At 43.4% G+C, this 22,832-nt stretch overlaps 1 protein-coding gene across 1 annotated transcript; it reads left to right on the top strand.

Annotated features, from left to right (window-relative positions):
- Positions 1 to 19,214: 19,214 nt before the first annotated feature.
- CHAC1 (ChaC glutathione specific gamma-glutamylcyclotransferase 1) lies at positions 19,215 to 22,267 on the top strand. Its single transcript, XM_040333932.1, has 3 exons — positions 19,215 to 19,476; positions 19,940 to 19,975; positions 20,937 to 22,267. The coding sequence occupies exons 1-3, from the start codon at positions 19,288 to 19,290 to the stop codon at positions 21,342 to 21,344; spliced, it is 633 nt and encodes a 210-aa protein (XP_040189866.1). The 5' UTR covers positions 19,215 to 19,287; the 3' UTR covers positions 21,345 to 22,267.
- The last annotated feature ends 565 nt before the right edge of the window (positions 22,268 to 22,832 follow it).

Here is a 22,832-nt window from a genome sequence, read left to right as displayed (position 1 = left end):
TGATTGCCCGGTTCAGGTTCTTACCCCCACTGTGGACGCCTCTGGCCCACTGCCTCCTGAAACACCAGAAAGTAAGCATGTGCCTTTGACTGGTCATGACAAATAACCTGAACCTCACCCCTTGAGGTGCCCCCAGAGGCTTATTGAAATGCCTGAAAGTGAGCATGTGCCATCACCTGTTAATGGAGCGGAGCCCAGAACTCAGCCCTTGAGGCTTAACTTTAGGAAACCACCTCAACGCTGCAATAGGACTTTGTATGGTCTGTAAACTTGCCTGAAATCACAAGTTCAAGTGGGGTGGAGTACGGTGGACTGCACCTTTATCCACAATCAGGTGCAAGTCCCTTTAATTCAAGCTCCCACAATCCTCTGGGGTCCCAGCATCCCCTGAGCTCTTGGACACTCCCAGGAGTAATCCCGGCTCCTCCCTGCTTCCTGTGCTCAGAGAAATCCTGCCTGATGGAACAACAGTGATTGGGCAAGTGAGCTGTCACTAGGTGCTGGGTTCTCCCCCATTATGTCTAGTGTGTGGGCCACCAGTAGTGAGAACAGGAGCATGCAGCATATATCTAAGCCCCAATCACTGGAGAGGACTTTGCTACAGTCCATGTGGAAAGGCTGCCCATGCAGTGGGGTGGCCCTATCTTCATCCACCAGAACCTCCTGACCGAAGACAACAGCAGTGCCAGTGTGAGGCCTGTGCCAGCTGTCGATGCACCCAGCCATGAGCTTTCCAGAACCTTCCTTTATAAGGTGGACATGTGAGACATAGAGGTTGATTTACTAAAGACAAATAGACTGTGCACTTTGCAAAGTGCAGTTGCCCTCTCCAAGTGCAGTTGCTCCAGAGCTTAGTAAATGAGGTAAGGCTTCAGCTTGCAAAGAGTACCCAATCACGTGCAAGAAAAAGTTATTTACTAAAGGCAAATCCACGTTGCACTACAAGTGCAAACTACAAGTGCAAAGTGCACTTGAAATTGCACTGAAAGTGCACTTGGAAGTGCAGTCGCTGTAAATCTGAGGGGTAGATCTGAAATGAGGGGAAGCTCTGCTGATTTTATCATCCAATCATGGTCAAGCTAAAATGCAGTGTTTTATTTTCCTTGCATGTCCCCTTCAGATTTACAGCGACTGCACTTCCAAGTGCACTTTCAGTGCAATTTCAAGTGCACTTTGCACTAGTAGTTTGCACTTGTAGTGCAAAGTGGATTTGCCTTTCGTAAATAACCCCCCGTGTGTCTTAGTGTGTGCCCATCATGATGACTGGGGTGCCCTCCTGCCTCCTGTCAGAATTTGCTCACTATAACAATCCTAGAGATAGCCCCCAACCCAAGAAGTCCCCATTCTTCATTTGCTACACCAAACATCCTTGTCAGTACCTTGTTTTCCGGACGTTTCCGCACTCTATGCTATTCAGAAAGAACTTTACTAAACTAAAAAAAACATGTTATGTGTCTGTCTTTTGGTTAGCTCTAAAAATGTTATTTGCGACTAAGTTTATTTGGCAGTCTGCAGTTTGGTGGCAATAATCTGTAGGCTCACAGAGCCTTGGCACTGTCGCCACCACACTGCGCATAATCCCCTTCTGCTGTGTAAACCGTGTCTGCACACAGTTTATTGTGAATGATATTCCCTAACTTACTACAGGCGGGTTGGGGGTGTGGCTAAACCAGTGCAGGTCACATGTCTTGTGACCAGTGGCGGCTGGTGAAGTTTTAGGATGGGGGGGCGCAAAACCCCGCCCCTCCACGTTTGCCCCCTCCTATTTCTCATAAGCCTTATAGAATCCCGAAAAGAAAAAAAACGTATGTTCCCTGCATAAACTTATGATGTATTGTAGCGGCTAAATTGAGTAGACACTCCCCCAAGTAGAGGGTTTTTACCGTAGCCAAAAATACAAGCACAAAAAACAAGAGGTACCTGGTAGGAGAACCCCAGAAATTGGGTTTTCTATGGGTAACAAGGGGCTACTATAGGTAAAAAGGGACTAAACTCAATTTATAAGAAATTTTTACAAAGTATTTAATATTGAAAAAAAGGTTCACTACAAAACATGATATACGAAGCAGTAAAATTGCAAATGCAAGTGGTATGCATGCGATTGAACTGGATGATTGAACAATAATGCACCTATAGATATAAAATGTGCAGATATTCGACATACAAAAAAGACAATGACGAACATACAACAATATAGACAAACAGTCCGGACGTGAATTTCACATCTGCTGTGATTTCCGATCGGAAAATCCGAATTGGTAATGTAAATAAGAAAAGATAACAATAAATTATATACTACGGAATAAACAGCAGAGGTGACCCCGCGGGGAAGGAATCGGAAGGGTGGTATCACGGGGAATAAAAGATGATAATATATATATATGCCGTGATGTATCTAAATTGAAAAGTGGACACAGTAAATGAGCCCACCCAATGGGGTGAATTATGCTCTATACTGATATCCTTGGTCCTATTAATGGCATATATATGTACCCCAATGAAGAATAAATGTGAAACTACTATAAAGGAGGAAAATTCCCTAGAAACAAAATCAAAATAGAAAAAACCTGATAGGTCAAAAAATTGTCTGTGAGTCAATATAGTTTCACTGAACAACCATGGACATGGATAGTTGAATTGGAACAGTTCCTATGGAGATAATGCTCCTCAAATATATATAGTGATGAAGCCAACTATGGATTCGACATCAAAGATGTGATTTGGAACGATCTTACCATGTCCGTGGTTAAGGTCTTGGTAGCGCCAGCATCCAGCGGATGAAAGATGAAAATCACCTGATGTGTAAAAGGTGGTATCACGCTTGTCCTTTTTAGGAAGTCATGCCTGTACATGTGTAGCATTCGAGTGAGTGGAATCACCTGCACTGAGGGGTGCCACTCGTGTGTCCTTCGGATCCCTCTAGGACTGGCGTGCTGACATGCTGGCGTGTGCTGGCGTGTAGAGCCGTATCCTCATACCAAGCCGTCGTGCTTCCGACCCAAACTGACAGGGGGTGTGTCAAACGTCCGGATGCTGTGACGTCAACGCGTTTCGCAACAGAGTCACGTAGCTTCGTCTGGACGTTGAAGAAGGGGCCGTGCATCACTCCTTTTATACCATCCGATGCACGCCCACGTCTTCAGACTATACAGTCTCCATCATGGGTGAGTGTGTTGATGGTTGGATTGTATACTCTCCATGTTGTCTAACAGGTTCCTTCAGGGTATATGTATAAGTAGCCGTGATTGTAGTTCTCGAATTGAACGGTTATTTATAAAACAAAGTGGGAACTAACATAATGTTAAGCATATATATAAAAATGTTTTTATTGACTAGATTTCTGATGTGTGTATCAATTAACCCTCAGATACGTGCAATATCAAAACTGACACATACATCTGGACAAACAAACAAAAAACACACAAACCAACACAAAAGGATTTAAATCATTGTCCCTAGCAGGAAGGGGAAGGATATTTGGTGCGTTATTTGTATTCTGGATATTGGCAACATAGGTGCCAATGTAGGGAGTGGAGATCATATTGATTTTGAACTCAGAAGAACATTCTCATTTAGATTATATTTAACCATATGTCCATTGAATTTTTGGATGCACATGGTTATATCTACATGAGTTCTGCATGTATCTCTTTGTGGCGCATAATTTGAAACGGTAACAAAACAGACTGTTTTAAGGATCAAAAAAAAAGGGGGAAAGGCAGAGAAAAATATAATGAATTATATGGTAAATATTAAAAATCAGGGTTAAGAATCAGGGTAAAGTTAAAACAGAGGTAGTATGGTAAATGTAAAGGTAGAGGCATTTTTTATTTATTTTTATATGTATATTTATTTACAAAAAGGGTTGCATGCTAATTTCGACATTCATCCCTAGGGGCGCTAGGGATTTTAGGGTATATATCCACCATTTTTCTTTTTAAAGTAAAATTCTATCAAAGTCACCTCGCCTTGTTGGTAATCTTAATGTGTATATGCCCTTGACTTTGAGGACATCGGGATTGCCTCCATGGTGTTCTAAAAAATGTCTCGCTACCAGACTTTTGTGATATTTCTCCGTATCACCAGTCTTTTTCCTTTTTTCCTCTTCTTTTTCTTCCTTCTTAATATCCCTGAGATGTTCTCCTATCCTGATCCTGAGTTGCCTTTGTTTTCCCTATATAAATTTTAGGGCAGGGACAAGTGAGCATGTATATGACTTTTTCGGTCTCACAATTAATAAGCCCCTTAATCTCAAAGTTCTTCTCTCCTTTTGCGTCACTGAAGGTTTTAGTCCTGTCCACAAAGGAACATACCTGGCATTTAGAGCACGGGAACATCCCAGTGCTGCGGGGGTACTCTGACAGCCAAGAAGTATTAGGTTGCTTGACAAATTCCGAATGTACCAAAATGCCACCCAAGTTCCTGGCTCTACGAGACACCATTTTGGGACTTGCTCCTACAATATTAGATAGCATTTTGTTGCCAGTCAGAATACCCCAATGTTTTTCAAGTATTTTTCTCACTTTTTCCCATTGGGGACCATAGGTGTGATGAGTCTCACCGGATTTGAATCCTTATTACCTTGGTCTAAAACTCTTGGTTTCATGACAAGCAAGCTACTCCTGCTTTGCTGGGCTGCTTTTTTCTTTGCATACTTGATTTGCTTATGTGAGTAGCCTCTTTCACGAAACCTTGTGTAAAGTTCCTTGCTTTCAATGTTAAAGCTGGATACTCCGGAGCAGTTTTGCTTGGTTCTCATGAATTCGCCAATAGGGATGCTGTTTTTCTGCCAAGGTGGATGATGGCTATCTGCTTGTAGCAGGGTGTTTGCTGCTGTTTCCTTACGGAAAGTACAGGTAGTGATTTTTCCTTCTTTAAGGCCTATATTGAGGTCCAAAAAGGAGATCAAAGTCCTATCAACAGTATAGGTTAAATTAATATTACTTTCATTTCTGTTTAGTTGGTCAATAAAGCTATGAAAAGAGTCGATGTCACCCGCCCATATGACGAAAATGTTGTCTATTTATCTTAGCCACGTTTGCACGTGGTCGCGATATTGTGGCAGGATAAAGACATCTTCCTCCTCCCATAGTCCCAAGTGGAGACAGGCATAAGCAGGAGCCCAGGCCACCCCCATAGAGGTACCTTTAATCTGTTGATAATATTGGGAAGAAAATTGGAAAAAATTGTTGGACAGAGCAAAGTGGAGTAGATCCACAAGAAACTCATTCTGATGCGCCATTTGTGGATAGTGTTGTTCAATGAAAGTCTTAACTGCCTTCATACCACACGTATGTGGAATAGATATGTAGAGAGACTCTACATCTATACCAATTAGCCATACATCACCTTCTACTGTTATGTGATCTATCTTGGACAGGACATGTCTGGTGTCCTGTACATAGGATTTTAATTTGTACACCATGTCCTTCAAGAGGAGGTCAAGGTAGCTCCCTATTCTGTCCAAGGGTCCATTTATTGCGGACACAATGGGCCTACCTGGTGGGTTTTCCATTGATTTGTGTACTTTGGGTATACAGTAGAATGTGGGGGTATTGTATTCAGCAACAAAAAGGTGGTCATATTCACGTTGGTTAGAAGCCCTGTTTCTTTTGCGTTGTCAAGCATACTATTCAGTGCTTTGACCACCTTAGGAAAGGGATTCCTATCAATCTTCAAATAGGTGTTACTGTCATCGAGCAGACGTTTTGCTTCAGTTTCATACTTGTCGTCGTCCATAAGGACGACATTTCCACCCTTATCGCTTTTTTTGATAGTCAAGTTCTTAGCATCCCTGAGCTCTTTTAGAGCCTGACGCTCACAAGATGAGAGATTGTCAGGATTTTTAGGTTTCCATGCAATCTCCTCCAGGTCCTTCTGGACCATTTCCAGGAAGATATTGAGCCATTTGTTCTTGTTAAGGGGTGGCATCTTTTTGGACTTAACCACTTCCATACTGGGCACTTAAACACTCTCCTGACCAGACCAATTTTCAGCTTTCAGGGCTCTCACACTTTGAATGACAATTACTCAGTCATGCAACACTGTACCCAAATGATTTTTTTGTCCTTTTTTTCCCACAAATAGAGCTTTCTTTTGGTGGTATTTGATCACCTCTGTGTTTTTTATTTTTTGCGCTATTAATGAAAAAAGACCGAAAATTTAGAAAAAAAATGTTTTTTTCTTAGTTTCTGTGATAAAATTTTGCAAAATATTAATTTTTCTTCATAAATTTTGGCCACAATTTATACTGCTACATGTCTTTGATAAAAATAACCCAAATTTTTTGGAAATTATTTGGTCTGTGTGAAAGTTTTAGAGTCTACAAGCTATAGTGCAAATCATAATAAATTATCACATCTGATCACACCTGATGTTTTGAAGGCCTATCTCATTTCTTGAGACCCTAACAAGCCAGGAAAGTACAAATGCCCCCCAAATAACCCCTTTTTGGAAAGTAGACATCCCAAGGTATTTAGTAAGAGGCATGGTGAGTTATTTGAAGTTGTAATTTTTTTCCCAAAACACTTTGCAAAATTAAGATTTTTATTTTTTATTTAAAAAATTTCTCAAAAGTGTCATTGTAATAGCTTATTTCTCTCACATGGCATGTGCATACCACAAATGACACCCCGAAATACATTCTGCTACTCCTCCTGAGTAAAACGATACCCCATGTGTGAGACTTTTTCACTGCCTGGCCACATACAGATGCCCAACATGCATGGAGCCCCATCAGGGGTTTTAGGAGCATAAATTGCACATCTAACTAGTTGACAACCTATTACAATTTAGAAGGCCCTGGAACACCAGGACAATGGAATTACCCACAAAATGACCCCATTTTGGAAAGCTAACACCCTAACGTATAATCTATGAGGCATAATGAGTCTTTTGAACGGTTCATTTTTTTCCAGAAGTTTTTGGAATATGTGGAAAAAAAAATGAAAACGCATTTTTTTTACACAAAGTTGTCCATTGATAAGATATTTCCAACACATAGCATGTACATAGCAAAAATGACACCCCAAAATACATTCTGCTATTCCTCCTGAGTAAAACGATACCCCATGTGTGAGACTTTTTCACTGCCTGGCCACATACAGATGCCCAACATGCAGGGAGCGCCATCAGGGGTTTTAGGAGCATAAATTGCACATCAAACTAGTTGACAACCTATTACACGTTTGAAGGCCCTGGAACACCAGGACAATGGAATTACCCACAAAGTGACCCCATTTTGGAAAGCTAACACCCCAACGTATAATCTATGAGGCATAATGAGTCTTTTGAACGGTTCATTTTTTTCCAGAAGTTTTTGGAATATGTGGAAAAAAAATGAAAACGCATTTTTTTTACACAAAGTTGTCCATTGATAAGATATTTCCAACACATAGCATGTACATGGCAAAAATGACACCCCAAAATACATTCTGCTATTCCTCCTGAGTAAAACGATACCCCATGTGTGAGACTTTTTCACTGCCTGGCCACATACAGATGCCCAACATGCAGGGAGCGCCATCAGGGGTTTTAGGAGCATAAATTGCACATCTAACTAGTTGACAACCTATTACACGTTTGAAGGCCCTGGAACACCAGGACAATGTAATTACCAACAAAATGACCCCATTTTGGAAAGCTAACACCCCAACATATAATCTATGAGGCATAATGAGTCTTTTGAACGGTTCATTTTTTTCCAGAAGTTTTTGGAATATGTGAAAAAAAAAATGAAATCACATATTTTTTACACAAAGTTGTCCATTGATAAGATATTTCCAACACATAGCATGTACATAGCAAAAATGACACCCCAAAATACATTCTGCTACTCCTCCTGAGTAAAACGATACCCCATGTGTGAGACTTCTACACAGCCTGACCACATATAGAGATCCAACATGCAAGGAACACCGTCAGGTGTTCCAGAGACACATAGCATGCACATACCAAGAATTACACCCCAAAATACATTATGCTGAGCAAAGCGTAAACAAAAGATTACCTTGGTAATAGTAGCGCAGTTCTACACAGCAGGATAGCACTGGTCCAGGCAGCAGGCAGGGACTGGTCAGCAACGTCCAGGCAGGGATACTGCAGGTGGTCAGTTCATGCAACAGGCAGAGGCATGATGGCATAGGTCCTACAGGCAGCAGGAGGGCCTCGTTCAGGACAGAATGGGGACAGGGGTAGAGGCTTCTCCCACCCAAATCTCTTTGAAGCCTCCGGGCAACCAGACCCTACTCTAGCATGAGAAAACAAAAAAGTTTTCTTCATCCAGAAAAACTTTTCTGGCGCCCCTCACATATGTGAGACCCCTGTGTTGAATCCCACTAGTCCAGTAGCAGGGTACAAGATCAGTCCAAGAGGCAGGCAAAAGGCATGGTCAAACAGTCCGAGGTCAGTTCCAGATCAGGCAGAGGCAGTACAGAATCGTTAGGCAGAAGAATGGTCGAAAAACAGTCCAGGGTCAATTCCAAATCGGGCAGCGGTATTACAAAATCATTAGGCAGAAGGGTGGTCCAATAACAAGCCGGGGTCAGTTACAAAGCAGGCAGTGGCATAAGGGGTGAGAAGGCAGGAACGGAGGATTACGTTTACCATACTAAACTAATACTTTAGTTTAGTATGGTAACGTTTGAAACAGTCAATTATACAGAGGCCTGGTTGTGAAGGACACTCTGCACAATAATAAACTGTGTCCCGTCTGACTCCTACACTGGCACACACTCTACATTTTTTTTGAGCTCGTCTGCCTGATGCTGTGGGAGGGACCTTATCCGGGAAGTGCCGTTCGGAGAGCCGACTTAGGACATCTGATCGGATGTGTTGGGGCAGGTCGTCCGGGAATATCAGGGTAGTGGTAATTTCCTCCAGGTAGCCAAGGAAGGGTAGGGGGTTTTGGGTGGATTTGCGGTAAATAATATGGGAGTTGTAGACGGCCAAATGAAAAAAATAAATTGCTACTTTCTTGTACCAATGGTACGTGCGTCTTGTGGGTAGATATGGTTCCATCATTTGATCATTTAGGTCGACTCCCCCCATGAACAAATTGTAGTCCTGAATGCAGGTGGGTTTTTGGATGGTGGTGCCACGCCTTCTGCGGGTTTCTACAAAGGAATCGTTGTGGATGGACGACAACATATACACGTCTCTTCTGTCCCTCCACTTCACTGCCAGAACCTCCTTGTTCCGCAGACTCGCCGATTCCCCTTTCTTCAGCTTTGTATTTACAAGGCTTTGCGGAAAGCCTTTCCGGTTCTTTCTGGCGGTGCCACATGCTGGCGTTTTCTTTCGGTGCAGGTTGTGGAACAGAGGAAGAGACGTGTAGAAGTTGTCCACGTACAGGTGGTATCCTTTATCCAGGAGGGGGGTGATAAGTTGCCAGACAACTTTTGCACTTGATCCCAAGTAGTCTGGGCAATCGGGGGGATTCAGCTGGGTGTCCTTCCCTTCGTACACCAAAAAGGAATACAAGTACCCTGTGGCTCGTTCACATAACTTGTACATCTTCACCCCATAGCGGGCTCTTTTGCTTGGCATGAACTGTTTGATCTTAAGTCGGCCACAAAATTTTACTAGGGACTCGTCGACACAAATGTGTTGTTCCGGGGTATATATTTGGGGGAATAATTCTGAAAAATAATCTAATAAGGGGCGAATTTTGAAAAGCCTATCAAAATTTGGGTCATTTCGGGGAAGGCACTGGGTGTTATCATTGAAGTGGAGGAACCTCAGGATCGTGAAATATCGGTTTCGGGGCATTGATGCAGAAAAGACGGGCATATGATAAATGGGGCGTTTGGACCAAAATGAATGTTTTTTGTTTTTTGGGTTGAGTCCCATACAAAAGGTGAGGCCTAAAAAAATTCTGAACTCCTCCACTGTTAGATCTCTCCAATTGTAGGGACGGGCATAGGACGATGTGGGGTTGTTGGTGATAAACTGTTGGGCATATAGGTTGCACTGGGCCACAACGCTAGAAAGCAGTTCCTCAGTAAAAAATAAATTGAAAAAATGTATTGGGGAAAAATTGTCCGTGTTTACCTGGACTCCTGGCTGGGCAGTAAAAGGGGGAATGTTGGCTTCTCCGGAATTTGGAGGAAGCCACAAGGGGTACTGAAGGGCATAGGGAAGGCTTGCATGGGTCCTTGGCCTTTGCTGCCGAGGTACTGCAGTGCTGGTGGATGGCACGACGGGGCTGGTGGATGGCATGACGGGGCTGGTGGATGGCATGACGGGGCTGGTGGATGGCATGACGGGGCTTGTGGATGGCATGACGGGGCTGGTGGATGGCATGACGGTGCTGGTGGATGGCACTGCCTCACCAGAGCGCCTTCTTTTGGCGGGCTGATTATCTTCCCCCTCTGAGCCTGTATCGGTTCCACTGCTGTAGACTGGCTCGTAGTCTACATCCACATCCGAATCCAGCTGTGAATCGGAAGACGAGAGCTCCCCGTTGCTCTCGTCACTTGCGGCAATAATTGCAAATGCCTGCTCGGTGGAATAGAGACGCTTAGACATTGTTGCTGGCGACTTCACACAGATGTGTGGCACAGATGTGCACTGAGGCGACACAGATGGGCAGAGATGGGTACTGAGGTGGCAGAGATGGGTACTGAGGTGGCAGAGATGGGTACTGAGGTGGCAGAGATGGGGTGGAATAGATGTGCACTGATGAGGCGGCACAGATGTGCACTGATTGATTGCACAGATGTGCACTGATGAGACGGCACAGATGTGCGATGATTGATTGCACAGATGTGCACTGATGAGGCGGCACAGATGGGCACTGATGAGGCGGCTCAGATGGCACTAATGTGGCGAAACAGGTGGGCACTGAGATGGGTACTGATGTGCACTGATGAGGCGGCACAGATGTGCACTGAGGTGGCACAGGTAGGCACTGATGAGGTGGCACAGGTAGGCACTGATGAGGTGGCACAGGTAAGCACTGATGAGGTGGCACAGGTAGGCACTGATGAGGTGGCACAGGTAGGCACTGATGAGGTGGCACAGGTGGGCACTGAAAAGTACTGAGGTGGCAGGTGGGCACTTGGCAGAGGTGGGCACTTGGCACAGGTGGGCACTTGGCACAGGTGGGCACTTGGCACAGGTGGGCACTGGTGGCACAGGTGGACATTGGTGGCACAGGTGGACACTGGTGGCACAGGTATCACTGGGCACTGATTGGGTACTGAGGTGGCAGGTGGGCACTTGGCAGAGGTGGGCACTTGGCAGAGGTGGGCACTTGGCAGAGGTGGGCACTTGGCACAGGTGGGCACTTGGCACAGGTGGGCACTGGGCACTGGTGGCACAGGTGGACACTGGTGGCACAGATGGACACTGGGCACTGATTGGGCACGTTTTTTTTTTTTCACATTCGATTCTCTTTTTTTACTTACAATCACAGTATCTCTCTCTCCTCACACGCGCTGTGTATGTGAGGAGGGAGAGCCGGCAATGAGAGATGATCTCATATGTTTACATTTGAGATCATCTCTCATTGGCCACAGAATCGCGCTGTAAATAGCCGCTGTGATTGGCTATTTACCGCGATCTGTAATTGGCTGTGTCCAAGGGACACGGCCAGTACAGGAGTTCCCCGATGCGCGCTCGGGAGCGCGCGCGGGGAACGAGGAAAGGGGCGGCCGTAAAAACACGGCCTCCCAGGGATTCAGAGCCACCCGACGGCCGTACAAAGTCGTACAGCCGTCGGGAACTGGTTAATAAACATTTTAGCTTGTCTTTTTGTTGGATTATTGGTTTCAGAGGTGTCATTTTCCTCCAATAAGGAGTTAAGAATAGCAAGGGCTTGTTGGTCATCAATGTCCATGGATAGTTCCCCTGTTTCCCCCTGCTAGTATAGAAACTTAAAAAAGATCTTACGGGGGAACAATACAATGGGGGCTATTTACGAAAGGCAAATCCACTTTGCTCTACAAGTGCACTGAAAGTGCAGTCGCTGTAAATCTGAGGGGAAGATCTGAAATGAGGGGAAGTTCTGATGATTTTATCATCCAATCATGTACAAGCTAAAATTATGTTTTTTTATTTACCTTGCATGTCCCTCTCAGATTTACAGCGACTGCACTTCCAAGTACACGTGTAGTGCAAAGTGGATTTGCCTTTTGTAAATAATCACCAATGTCTTTATAGACAGTAAATTCCTCCATGTTGTTTACAGGAGAAAAAGATAATCCTTTTTCTAAAAGTGTTAAATGTCTCTTTTCAAGGGGAAACGTGGAGAGGTTAATGACCTTATTATCAAGGTGGAGGGATGCAGGTTCACTATTTATTATTTTTTGGCTTCTCGTGCGGGATCCGCCCCTCCCCCCTCTTTGGTTTTTCCCTTTTGGGTTCGTATTTTGTTGAAATTGCTGGGGCTGAGAGATTTCCTGAGAGGGGGCATAACTCACACCGTCCCTCTGCCCCCCCCTTCTCTAAAAAAGTCACTGTCCGTGGAATGTCACCCTCTTCTTGGTTATTAGGAGAGACTTTGCGGGAACCTTTTATAGATGAGCCACTTCTTCTTCGTCTTATAGTAAGGTCAAAGACCTGATCTTTCTCAAAGTTGAGTGTATCTCTTCTATACTTTGATTGTTTAGTAATTTTTAAGCTTCTTTGTGCCCTATCTATCTGCTTTGTAAACTCCTCTTCTTCTTCTTTCATTAAGTCTAAGATTTTAGCACTGTCTATTATTTGTTCATTCAATTCAGCAAGTTGCACTTTCTCCTCCTCCACTATTAATGTCATTACAGCGATGGCATGGTTAATGCACAATTCCTTCCATTTAGGAAGGAATCGACTATTCTGTAAGTGTTTTGCTGGGACTGTTCTGTCCCTAAGACCCCTAGGGACTATTTTATGTTGGATGTATGTTTCTAAAAAGGACATGTCCCACCAGTGTCATCTTAAGAGCATTATAGGCCCCCGGGCAATACAGTGCACTGGGGCCCTGTCTACACAATTACGCACGAGAATTTACTAACAAAAATTATAAAATTTACTGGCAGAACCACATTTTTTACTGCCACTGCAAAAAAAAGTACCTAAAATGACAGTTTTCAGTGCCGAACAATGCAAATGTCAGTATTTAAACTATAAACATATATCTAGTGCTATTAGCAATGTGTTTAAGTTAAACAAAAGTAAAACAAAAAAAATGCCTTCATTGACATGAAGGTCAGGTTACTATAACCCTGCCAGCACAGAGTTTCCTCTTACATCAGAGTCTGCAGGATTCCTCCTTACCGTGAAAGGGAACTCTTATGTAAAGGGGAATGCTGCAGATCATGATCTAAGGGGGGAACTCTGATGTGGAGGGGGGCTCTGGTGACCAGAGACAACCTTATATCAGAGTCCACTGCTTTCTCTTTCCCACTTACATCAGGGTCCACAGACTGAGTTCCCCCTTGCATTTTAAGGGGGAATCCTGCAGACTCTGATGTAAAGGGGAACTCTGATGTGGGGGGCACTCTGGTGACCAGAGACCACCTTCCGTAGAGTAAATACACTAAGGTAAGGGGGGTCACTAATATAGGAGGGGGAACCTTTATATCAGTGCCCCCTTACATTTTTGCATTCACTCCCCCCTTACATCAGCAACCCCCCGCATTCGTGGAGGACCTGATCTTCTCTGTGATTTCCGCAAACTGGGCATGGGCAGTTCTAACACGTCACTCTCCACAATTTTTTACTGGGGTTGCTGGGCAGATGGTGGGGCCCCCAGGCAAGCGGGGCCCCCGGGCAACTGCCCACCGTGCCCAATGGAAAAGATGGCCCTGTGTCCCACTTCCGATTCAGATGTTTAGTTAGTAAATTTTTATGGTTTTTAAAACCATTCCTTATTTCCTCTTCCTTATCTAGAAGTTGGGTGGCGTCCTTTTCAAAAGCCTCCCTAATTTCCACATCGATGTCTTCACCTAAGGTGAATGCCATCAAAAGGAATGTAGGGACAGCTAACCTCTGGTTAACCAGTATAGTAAGAGTAAGATGATGATTCAAAATGATGTTTTAATGTCAGTAAATGAGTATGTATACAGAAAGAAACTGCAAGGGTCTGTTCATTTGCTTTCACGGCAAGTTAACAGGGAAACCCAAAAAGGGTACCGAAAAAATATTGTTCAAACTGGGATCAATCACATATTCATTCTCTGCATGAGAGATACTAGGACGGATCAAAAGAAAATCCAAAGCATATACCGAAAAGAAAAAAAACGTGTGTCCCCTGCAGAAAAAACGTATGATGTATGGTAGCGGCTAAATTGAGTAGACACTCCCCCAAGTAGAGGGTTTTTACCGTAGCCAAAAATACAAGCACAAAAAACAAGAGGTACCTGGTAGGAGAACCCCAGAAATGGGGTTTCCTATGGGTAACAAGGGGCTACTATAGGTAAGAAGGGACTATACTCAATTTATAAGAAATTTTTACAAAATATTTAATATTGAAAAAAAGGTTCACTACAAAACATGATATACGAAGCAGTAAAATTGCAAATGCAAGTGGTATGCATGCGATTGAACTGGATAATTGAACAATAATGCACCTATATATATAAAATGTGCAGATATTAGACATACAAAAAAGACAATGACGAACATACAACAAATATAGACAAGCAGTCCGGACGTGAATTTAACATCTGCTGTGATTTCCGATCGGAAAATCCGAATTGGTAATGTAAATAAGAAAAGATAACAATAAATTATATACTACGGAATAAAACAGCAGAGGTGACCCTGCGGGGCTTATTAATTGTGCGACCGAAAAAGTCATATACATGCTCACTTGTCCCTGCCCTAAAATTTATATATATAGGTGCATTATTGTTCAATCATCCAGTTCAATCGCATGCATACCACTTGCATTTGCAATTTTACTGCTTCGTATATCATGTTTTGTAGTGAACCTTTTTTTCGATATTAAATATTTTGTAAAAATTTCTTATAAATTGAGTATAGTCCCTTCTTACCTTACTCCATCCCCTGTATTCCACTTGCTTCCACTCATAGTTTCAGGAGTATACAGCTCAGCATCACAGGACAGAGTATATAGACCCAGCATCACAAGACAGAGTATAAAGGTATATGGTATAGCACATGTCTGCATTCTGCACCCTGTAAATCGCACGTATCTGCATTCTGCACCCTGTAAATAGCACATATCTGCATTCTGCACCCTGTAAATAGCACATGTCTGCATTCTGCACCCTGTAAATTGCACATATCTACATTCTGCACCCTGTAAATTGCACATATCTACATTCTGCACCCTGTAAATAGCACATATCTGCATTCTGCACCCTGTAAATAGCACATATCTGCATTCTGCACCAAGTAAATAGCACATGTCTGCATTCTGCACCCTGTAAATAGCACATGTCTGCATTCTGCACCCTGTAAATAGCACATGTCTGCATTCTGCACCCTGTAAATTGCACATATCTACATTCTGCACCCTGTAAATAGCACATATCTGCATTCTGCACCCTGTAAATAGCACATATCTGCATTCTGCACCAAGTAAATAGCACATGTCTGCATTCTGCACCCTGTAAATAGCACATGTCTGCATTCTGCACCCTGTAAATAGCACATGTCTGCATTCTGCAACCTGTAAATAGCACATATCTGCATTCTGCACCCTGTAAATAGCACATGTCTGCATTCTGCACCCTGTAAATAGCACATGTCTGCATTCTGCAACCTGTAAATAGCACATATCTGCATTCTGCACCAAGTAAATAGCACATGTCTGCATTCTGCACCCTGTAAATAGCACATGTCTGCATTCTGCACCCTGTAAATAGCACATATCTGCATTCTGCACCCTGTAAATAGCACATATCTGCATTCTGCAACCTGTAAATAGCACATATCTGCACCCTGTAAATAGCACATATCTGCATTCTGCAACCTGTAAATCGCACATATCTGCACCCTGTAAATCGCACGTATATGCATTCTGCAACCCCCCCATCAGGTCAGCTACAGTGCTACACTATACACATGCATACCTCTCAACTTTCTGAGATGGGAATGAGGGACACCTATCGGCAAAAGTATGCAGGCATAGGACACACCCCTTGTCACGCCCCCTTAAAGGAGAATTATACAAAAAAATACGATTTCGCTAAACCCACAAGTGCTTTTTTACCATTACTATTCCTTTATATTGGCTTTTGAAATTTACAAATTCATCAATTTAGAAATCAGATAAAAGGTTTAGCACTGGGAGACACTTTTTGATAGATAAAAAGTGCATTTTATATACACCTATTGAGATCAGACCCAAATGAGGGACAAATGAGGTGGAATGAGGGACAGAGGGACATTGCTACAAATCAGGGACAGTCCCTCGAAATCAGGGACAGTTGGGAGGTATGCACATGGCAGGGGGGTGATGGACACAGCAATCAACCCGCCCCCCCCCCCCCCCCAGACTAACACAGAGTGGCAGGGCAGACAGACACACTCCTCCAGGCTCCAGTCTCTTCTTCTTCTTCTTCTTCTTCTTCTTACAAGTACAACACTACTACAAGTCCCAGCATTAAAAAAAAGGCATGACCTCTCATCCTCCTTGTAGTTCTCCATTGTTTCCTGGGGCTCAGGTGCATGCTTTCCACCATCTTTGTCCAGTTTTTCTCTCACTGCTGGGACTTGTAGTTCCATAGAAGGTGGATTGCATGCACCTGAGCCCCAAGAGAAGACGGGGGACTACAAGTCCCAGCAGGTTATAACATAAGGCTCCGAGGTGGATGGATGTCCGGACACCCATCTACCTCAGAGCCTTATATTATAACCTGCTGGGACTTTTAGTTCCCCATCTTCTCCTGTGGCTCAGGTGCATGCAATCCACACCCATTCACCTCAGAGCCTTATTGTATGTAGAACCTGCTGGGACTTGTAGTTCTCCATGGTCTCCTGTGGCTCAGGTGCATGCAATCCACCATCTTTGTCCAGTTTTTCTCTCACTGCTGGGACTTGTAGTTCTCCATCTTTTCCTGTGGCTCAGGTGCATGCAATCCACCATCTATGGGACTACAAGTCCCAACAGTGAGAGAAAAACTGGACAAAGATGGTGGATTGCATGCACCTGAGCCCCATGAGACGATGGAGAACTACAAGTCCCAGCAGGTTATACATACAATAAGGCTCTGAGGTGAATGGGTGTGGATTGCATGCACCTGAGCCCCAGGAGAAGATGGGGAACTACAAGTCCCAGCAGGTTATAATATAAGGCTCCGAAGGTGGATGGGTGTCCACACATTCATCCACCTCGGAGCCTTATATTATAACCTGCTGGGACTTGTAGTTCTCCATCTTCACCTGGGGCTCAGGTGCATGCAATCCACCATCTATGGGACTACAAGTCCCAGCAGTGAGAGAAAAACTGGACAAAGATGGTGGATTGCATGCACCTGAGCCCCATGAGATGCTGAAAAACAACGTTTTTTTTTTCATGCCGAAAAACGACCGTGTGTACGCGGCATTATACATAGCTTGTGTATGTATCATTTTGTTCTATTTAAAGTAATGTATAGAAGGTAGGGCCCTAATGTGACTCAAGTCCAGGGGCCGCCACCACCCTAAGTCCTGCCCTGGGTGCGCTAGCTGGATGGTAAAAAAAGTTGTGGAGCAGCATCTTTGGAGTGGTGAAGGATTGGTGTGTGTATACCGCTTCTCCACCACGGCTATACCTGCAGAGGTGCTTTGCGGTGGTTTGTAACCCTTTCTCGGCCACTAGCAGGGGTAAAACCCGAATAACGCCGCAAAATTGACGGTAAAGTGCCACTTAAAATAGCGGCGCTTTACCCCCGCCTCAGTGTGAAAGGGGCCTTAGTAAGGATGCCGGGGCCTGCACCCAGAACAGAAGGACGGGTCGGCTTCGGGTGCCGACATCATGGACACAGGTAAGTGTCCATATATTAAAAGTCAGCAGCTACAGTATTTGTAGTTCCTGGCTTTTCACCCAGGCTGGAACTCCAAAAAATCATTTGTATAGAAGTATATATGAATTTTTTAATACATATTGGGCCAGATTCAGGTAGGGAGCGCGTTCTTGTGTGCGGGCGTAGCGTATCCTATTTACGCTACGCCTCCGCAACTTTGACAGGCAAGTGCATTATTCACAAAGCACTTGCTCCGTAAGTTGCGGCGGCGTAGCGTAAATTGGCCGGCGTAAGGACGCCTAATTCAAATCTGTAAGATGTGGGCGTGTTTTATGCAAAATCATTGCGACCCCACGTAAATGACACTTTTTACAAACGGCGCATGCGCCGTCCGTGAAAGTATCCCAGTGCGCATGCTCCAAATTAACCCGCAAAAAGCCAATGCTTTCGACGTGAACGTAAATTACGCCCGGCCCTATTCGCGAACAACTTACGCAAACAACGTAATCGACGGAAAATTCGCTGCTGGCCCGACGTCCATACTTAACATTGGCTGCACCTCATATAGCAGGGGTAACTTTACGCCGGAAAAAGCCTTATGTAAACGGCGTATCTGTACTGCTACGGCCGGGCGTACGTTCGTGAATAGGCGTATCTAGCTGATTTACATATTCTAGGCATAAATCAGCGTACACGCCCCTAGCGGCCAGCGTAAATATGCAGTTAAGATACGACGGCGTAGGAGACTTACGCTGGTCGTATCTTAGAGAAATTCTGGCGTATCTGATTCTTTGAATAAGGCGCTAAGATACGACGACGCAGACTCAGAGATACGACGGTGTATCCTACCTGAATCTGGCCCATTATCTATATCTATATAATATATCTCTACATAATATATCTACATAATATATATCTATCTCTCATTGAGAATTATTAGAATATAAGTGTGGAAGATCATTTTGCAGAACAAATCAATGGAGGTCAAATATTCAGAAATATGTAGATTACTGCCTTTGCCTTGTACTGCAGTCCTGTATTCTCTGCTATATAAATCAGAGCAGCACATATCCAGACACACAGCCTGATGCAATCTTCCCCGTGCTTGCTCTATGATCTGTCCGGATCTGAAACCAGCTCAGGCAGTTGCATCATTCTAACAACGCCGAGATGGGCTTGTGTGTAACTCGATGACAGACACTAACATTGACCAATGGGCTGACAGCTGGCTGGAGCGATGGGTGTGGCGTTTGCTCACAAGCTGCGCTGAGTCGCTGGAAAGCTTAGGTGGGCGGGACTAGCCCGTAGCTCCCTGTCTATAACAAGCGAACGAGTGTTATTGGTACCACTTGTCCCATTGCCTGTCCGTTGTGCTGGTTTTAGAGGTTTGATGCCGAGCAGCCCATCCACTGCCATGGAGGAACACGCCTTCCGGGACAAGTCCCTCTGGATATTTGGCTATGGGTCCCTGGTGTGGAAGCCGGATTTTGAATTCACCTCCAGTAAAGTTGGCTTCATCCCTGGCTACAGCCGCAAGTTCTGGCAAGGAGACACCTTCCATAGAGGAAGCCCTCAAATGGTGAGCATCCTATCCGGAGACCCACAGCATCACTAAACATATACCCCTGTGATGATAACACTGCCATATAAATATGTATTTGTAGAGATTATTTCAAAAGATATATATATATATATATATATATATATATATATATGTGTGTATATGTATGTATAATATATATATATATATATATATATATATATATATATATATATATATATATATATATATATATATATATAGAGAGAGATATTATTTTTATATACCGTGTATGTATATATATATATATATATATATATATATATATATATATATATATATTTACAGGATTATTGTTGTTTTTATTATTAATATTGTTAAATATATATGTATGTGGCATATAAGAGGGGTGCTGAGTATACATTGATGTATATGTGTGGGGTACATTACATATAGATGTCTTGCTAGACTTCTCAATAGCTGTGTTTTCTTCTATTTGCAGCCCGGGCGTGTGGTGACCATACAAGAGGATTGTGAGGTGAGTTTAACTCTATGATAGCACTACCATTAACACAATGTACACACTTTACCCTAATTGAGAGCTTAGAATTTAACATAACCCCCCCTCCCTCCTTTTTTAGAGGTGTTTTTTGTTTGTTTTGTTGTTTTTTTTGCAACCCAGTACTTATTTATTATGTCACTGACCTGGAACAAACATACGTGAAGTCATGTGCTTGTTTCAGGCCAGTGGTCACATAATAAGCATGTCCTTCTTTGCCCCTGTATGTAAAGGGACCCCAGCGGTGGGCAGGAAGGGGTGGCCATGTTGTGATAAGGACTAGTGCACATGTGCAGTGTGATTTATACAGGTGAAAGGTACAGCCTGCTGCCGGCAAATCAATAACAGGCTGAAATGCATGGTGGCTGGACACTGTTCCAAGTGGCCGTACTCCCATTTAGGACCATATGTACTTGAATGCATCTGGCCCCTGTATTGGAGTACTACTTGGAATGGCATACACGCAGTGATGGCGAACCTTGGCACTCTAGGTGTTTTGGAACTACATTTCCCATGATGCTCATGCACTCTGCAGCATAGATGAGCATCATGGGAAATGTAGTTCGAAAACATCTGGGGTGCCAAGGTTCGCCATCACTGGCATACAGCCTCCATGTGTTTCAGCCTGTTAATGATGTGACAGGTTGCTGGCAACGGGCTGTGCATGGCACCTTTGCCTACTCGACACCCAGTTTTCACACTGTATGAATGAACCCTAAAAGATGACAATTACTAATAGAAAAAAGCATGACCAATAATTATGCCTTTCTGCACCTAATGAAAAATGCAGAGCTGGTAACACACCACATCGCAATTTAGTTATATTTACCAAATTATTCATTTTAGAATTTCCTGAGGTTCTGAATGATTGATTTGGGCATTGCATGATCTTGGGTTACAGAGCTAGAGTATGTGTTTTAATGGCCTTGTTTTATTTCAGGAATGCACATGGGGTGTTGCATACGAAGTGCGTGAAGATCAGATTGAATCCTCTCTTCAGTATTTGAATGTACGAGAGTCTGTCCTCGGAGGCTATATCACAAAACTGGTGAAATTCTACCCTCAGGATGAAGGGGAAGAAGGTGCAGTACTTGCCCTGGTGTATATAGCCACTCCACAAAACTCTAGTTACCTTGGACCAGCCTCTGATGAAGACATTGCAAATCAAATTGTCGTGTCCAGTGGACGGGCAGGCCATAACATTGAATATCTCTTACGGCTTGCAGACTTTATGCATAACTATTGTCCAGAAGCCGAAGACAAGCATCTGTTTTCCATTGAAGAGGCTTTGATTTCCATCCTTCCATACTTTTATACTACAGATGATCCTTTGCCCGTGTTCTGCTAAGGCTTTAAACCCTGCAAAGTACTGACATATTCCATCGGTGATCAATACTTTAAATCTGATGGACTCCTGGACGCTTCTGAATGCCTTACCTCTTCCACACTACCTAGTAGCTCCCGAAATGTAAAACGTGTTCCACTCCTGATTGCCGGCGCTGTCTACCCCAAAAGCAAGCTACCCACTACAATGTATAGCAGACACCTCCTGACATAACGGACACAGATTATAGGGCAATGAATAACCAACACAAGTGTAGGGAAGGTTTTTATTTCATATTAATTACCTAGGGAGCAGGTCTCCTGCTTATTTTTTTTTTTTTAACTGCCTACCTCAGTTATAACTAAATCAATTGTTACTTTTTTAAGCTTTTATGTTCTTAAAGGCTGATGCCAAAGGAGCATTTTGACATGCCAAGATTTTCAGAAAAGAGCAGTGTGTTAAATGCCCAATCAGCCTAAGGCCCCATACACACTACTCGATTTTCTGCAGATTTTTGTCTTCAGATTTACCAAAACCATGTAGTGCAAGGGCCAGCCCGAGTGCATACAAATTTAAACGCTTAAGGTTTGACCTCCATATTGTATGGTTTTTGGTAAATCCGAAGACAAAAGTCTGCAGAAATTCGAAGTGTGTATGGGGGTTTTCCAAAAGGATTGTAATATTCCAGGTGCAAAAAGTTACCCTGCATTACCTAGCTGTACACTTATACCCACCTTTTTTTATATTGTCAACTTGGCACTGACCTTAACATCTTCTGTACTGTAAGCTGTTTTTAAGACTAGGCAACTCTTAACCTTTGGTCCTTCTATAATAATTTAGTCTTGGCATTGCCTTATCTAGACCAGTGGGTCTCAACCTCAGTCCTCAAGTACCACCCAAGGGCAATGTTTTCAGGTTTTCCGTTACTTTGCACAGCTGCTTTATATCAATGATGTATTGATAAGAGCTATTTTATCTAAGGGAAGTTCCCAAAACATGGCCCATGGGGGTATTTGAGGACCGAGGTTGAGAACCACTGATCTAGACCATAGTAGAACTAAATACAACTTTTTTTTGATGGCTATAAACTCTGTAAGTTTGTGTTTTGGGGAGATTTCTCTTCACCTCATGCTCCATATCTAGAGCAGGAAGTAAGAGAACATTCCTTCAAATTCAGGGAATCCCTGGTTGTCACCAGAACTACTGTCCACATTAGGCGATTCGCCCTATATTCCTGTTCTGGTGACAACATAATGTGTCATTTTCTCTCTCTTCTTGATACTAGTCTCTGGGACGCAGATGGCAATAAAAAGCTGTCAGGAGTTCTAATATCCATCTAAACTGTAAAAAAAGTGACTTTAGCTATACTTAAGACATCCATTTTATTACCGTAATAGCCTTTTTTTTTGTTTGTTTTTTTTCCATACAGATCTTTCTGAGCTTCTTAATTTATGTAAATGAGGGAAAGATTCTAGTAATATTCCAGCTAATGTTTACTAAGAAAAGTTCTGA

This window comes from Rana temporaria, chromosome 13 (assembly GCF_905171775.1).
Source record: "Rana temporaria chromosome 13, aRanTem1.1, whole genome shotgun sequence".
NCBI lineage: Eukaryota > Metazoa > Chordata > Amphibia > Anura > Ranidae > Rana > Rana temporaria.
Note: the sequence above shows the minus strand (reverse complement) of the source record. Positions and strands in the feature narration are given on the sequence as shown.

Bases quoted from the DNA above. Each gene is read 5' to 3' on its own strand.
- CHAC1 (XM_040333932.1), top strand. From the start codon at position 19,288: ATGCCGAGCAGCCCATCCACTGCCATGGAGGAACACGCCTTCCGGGAC. The intron at 19,477-19,939 runs GTGAGCATCCTA...TTCTATTTGCAG, and splicing joins ATAGAGGAAGCCCTCAAATG to CCCGGGCGTGTGGTGACCAT. The intron at 19,976-20,936 runs GTGAGTTTAACT...GTTTTATTTCAG, and splicing joins CCATACAAGAGGATTGTGAG to GAATGCACATGGGGTGTTGC.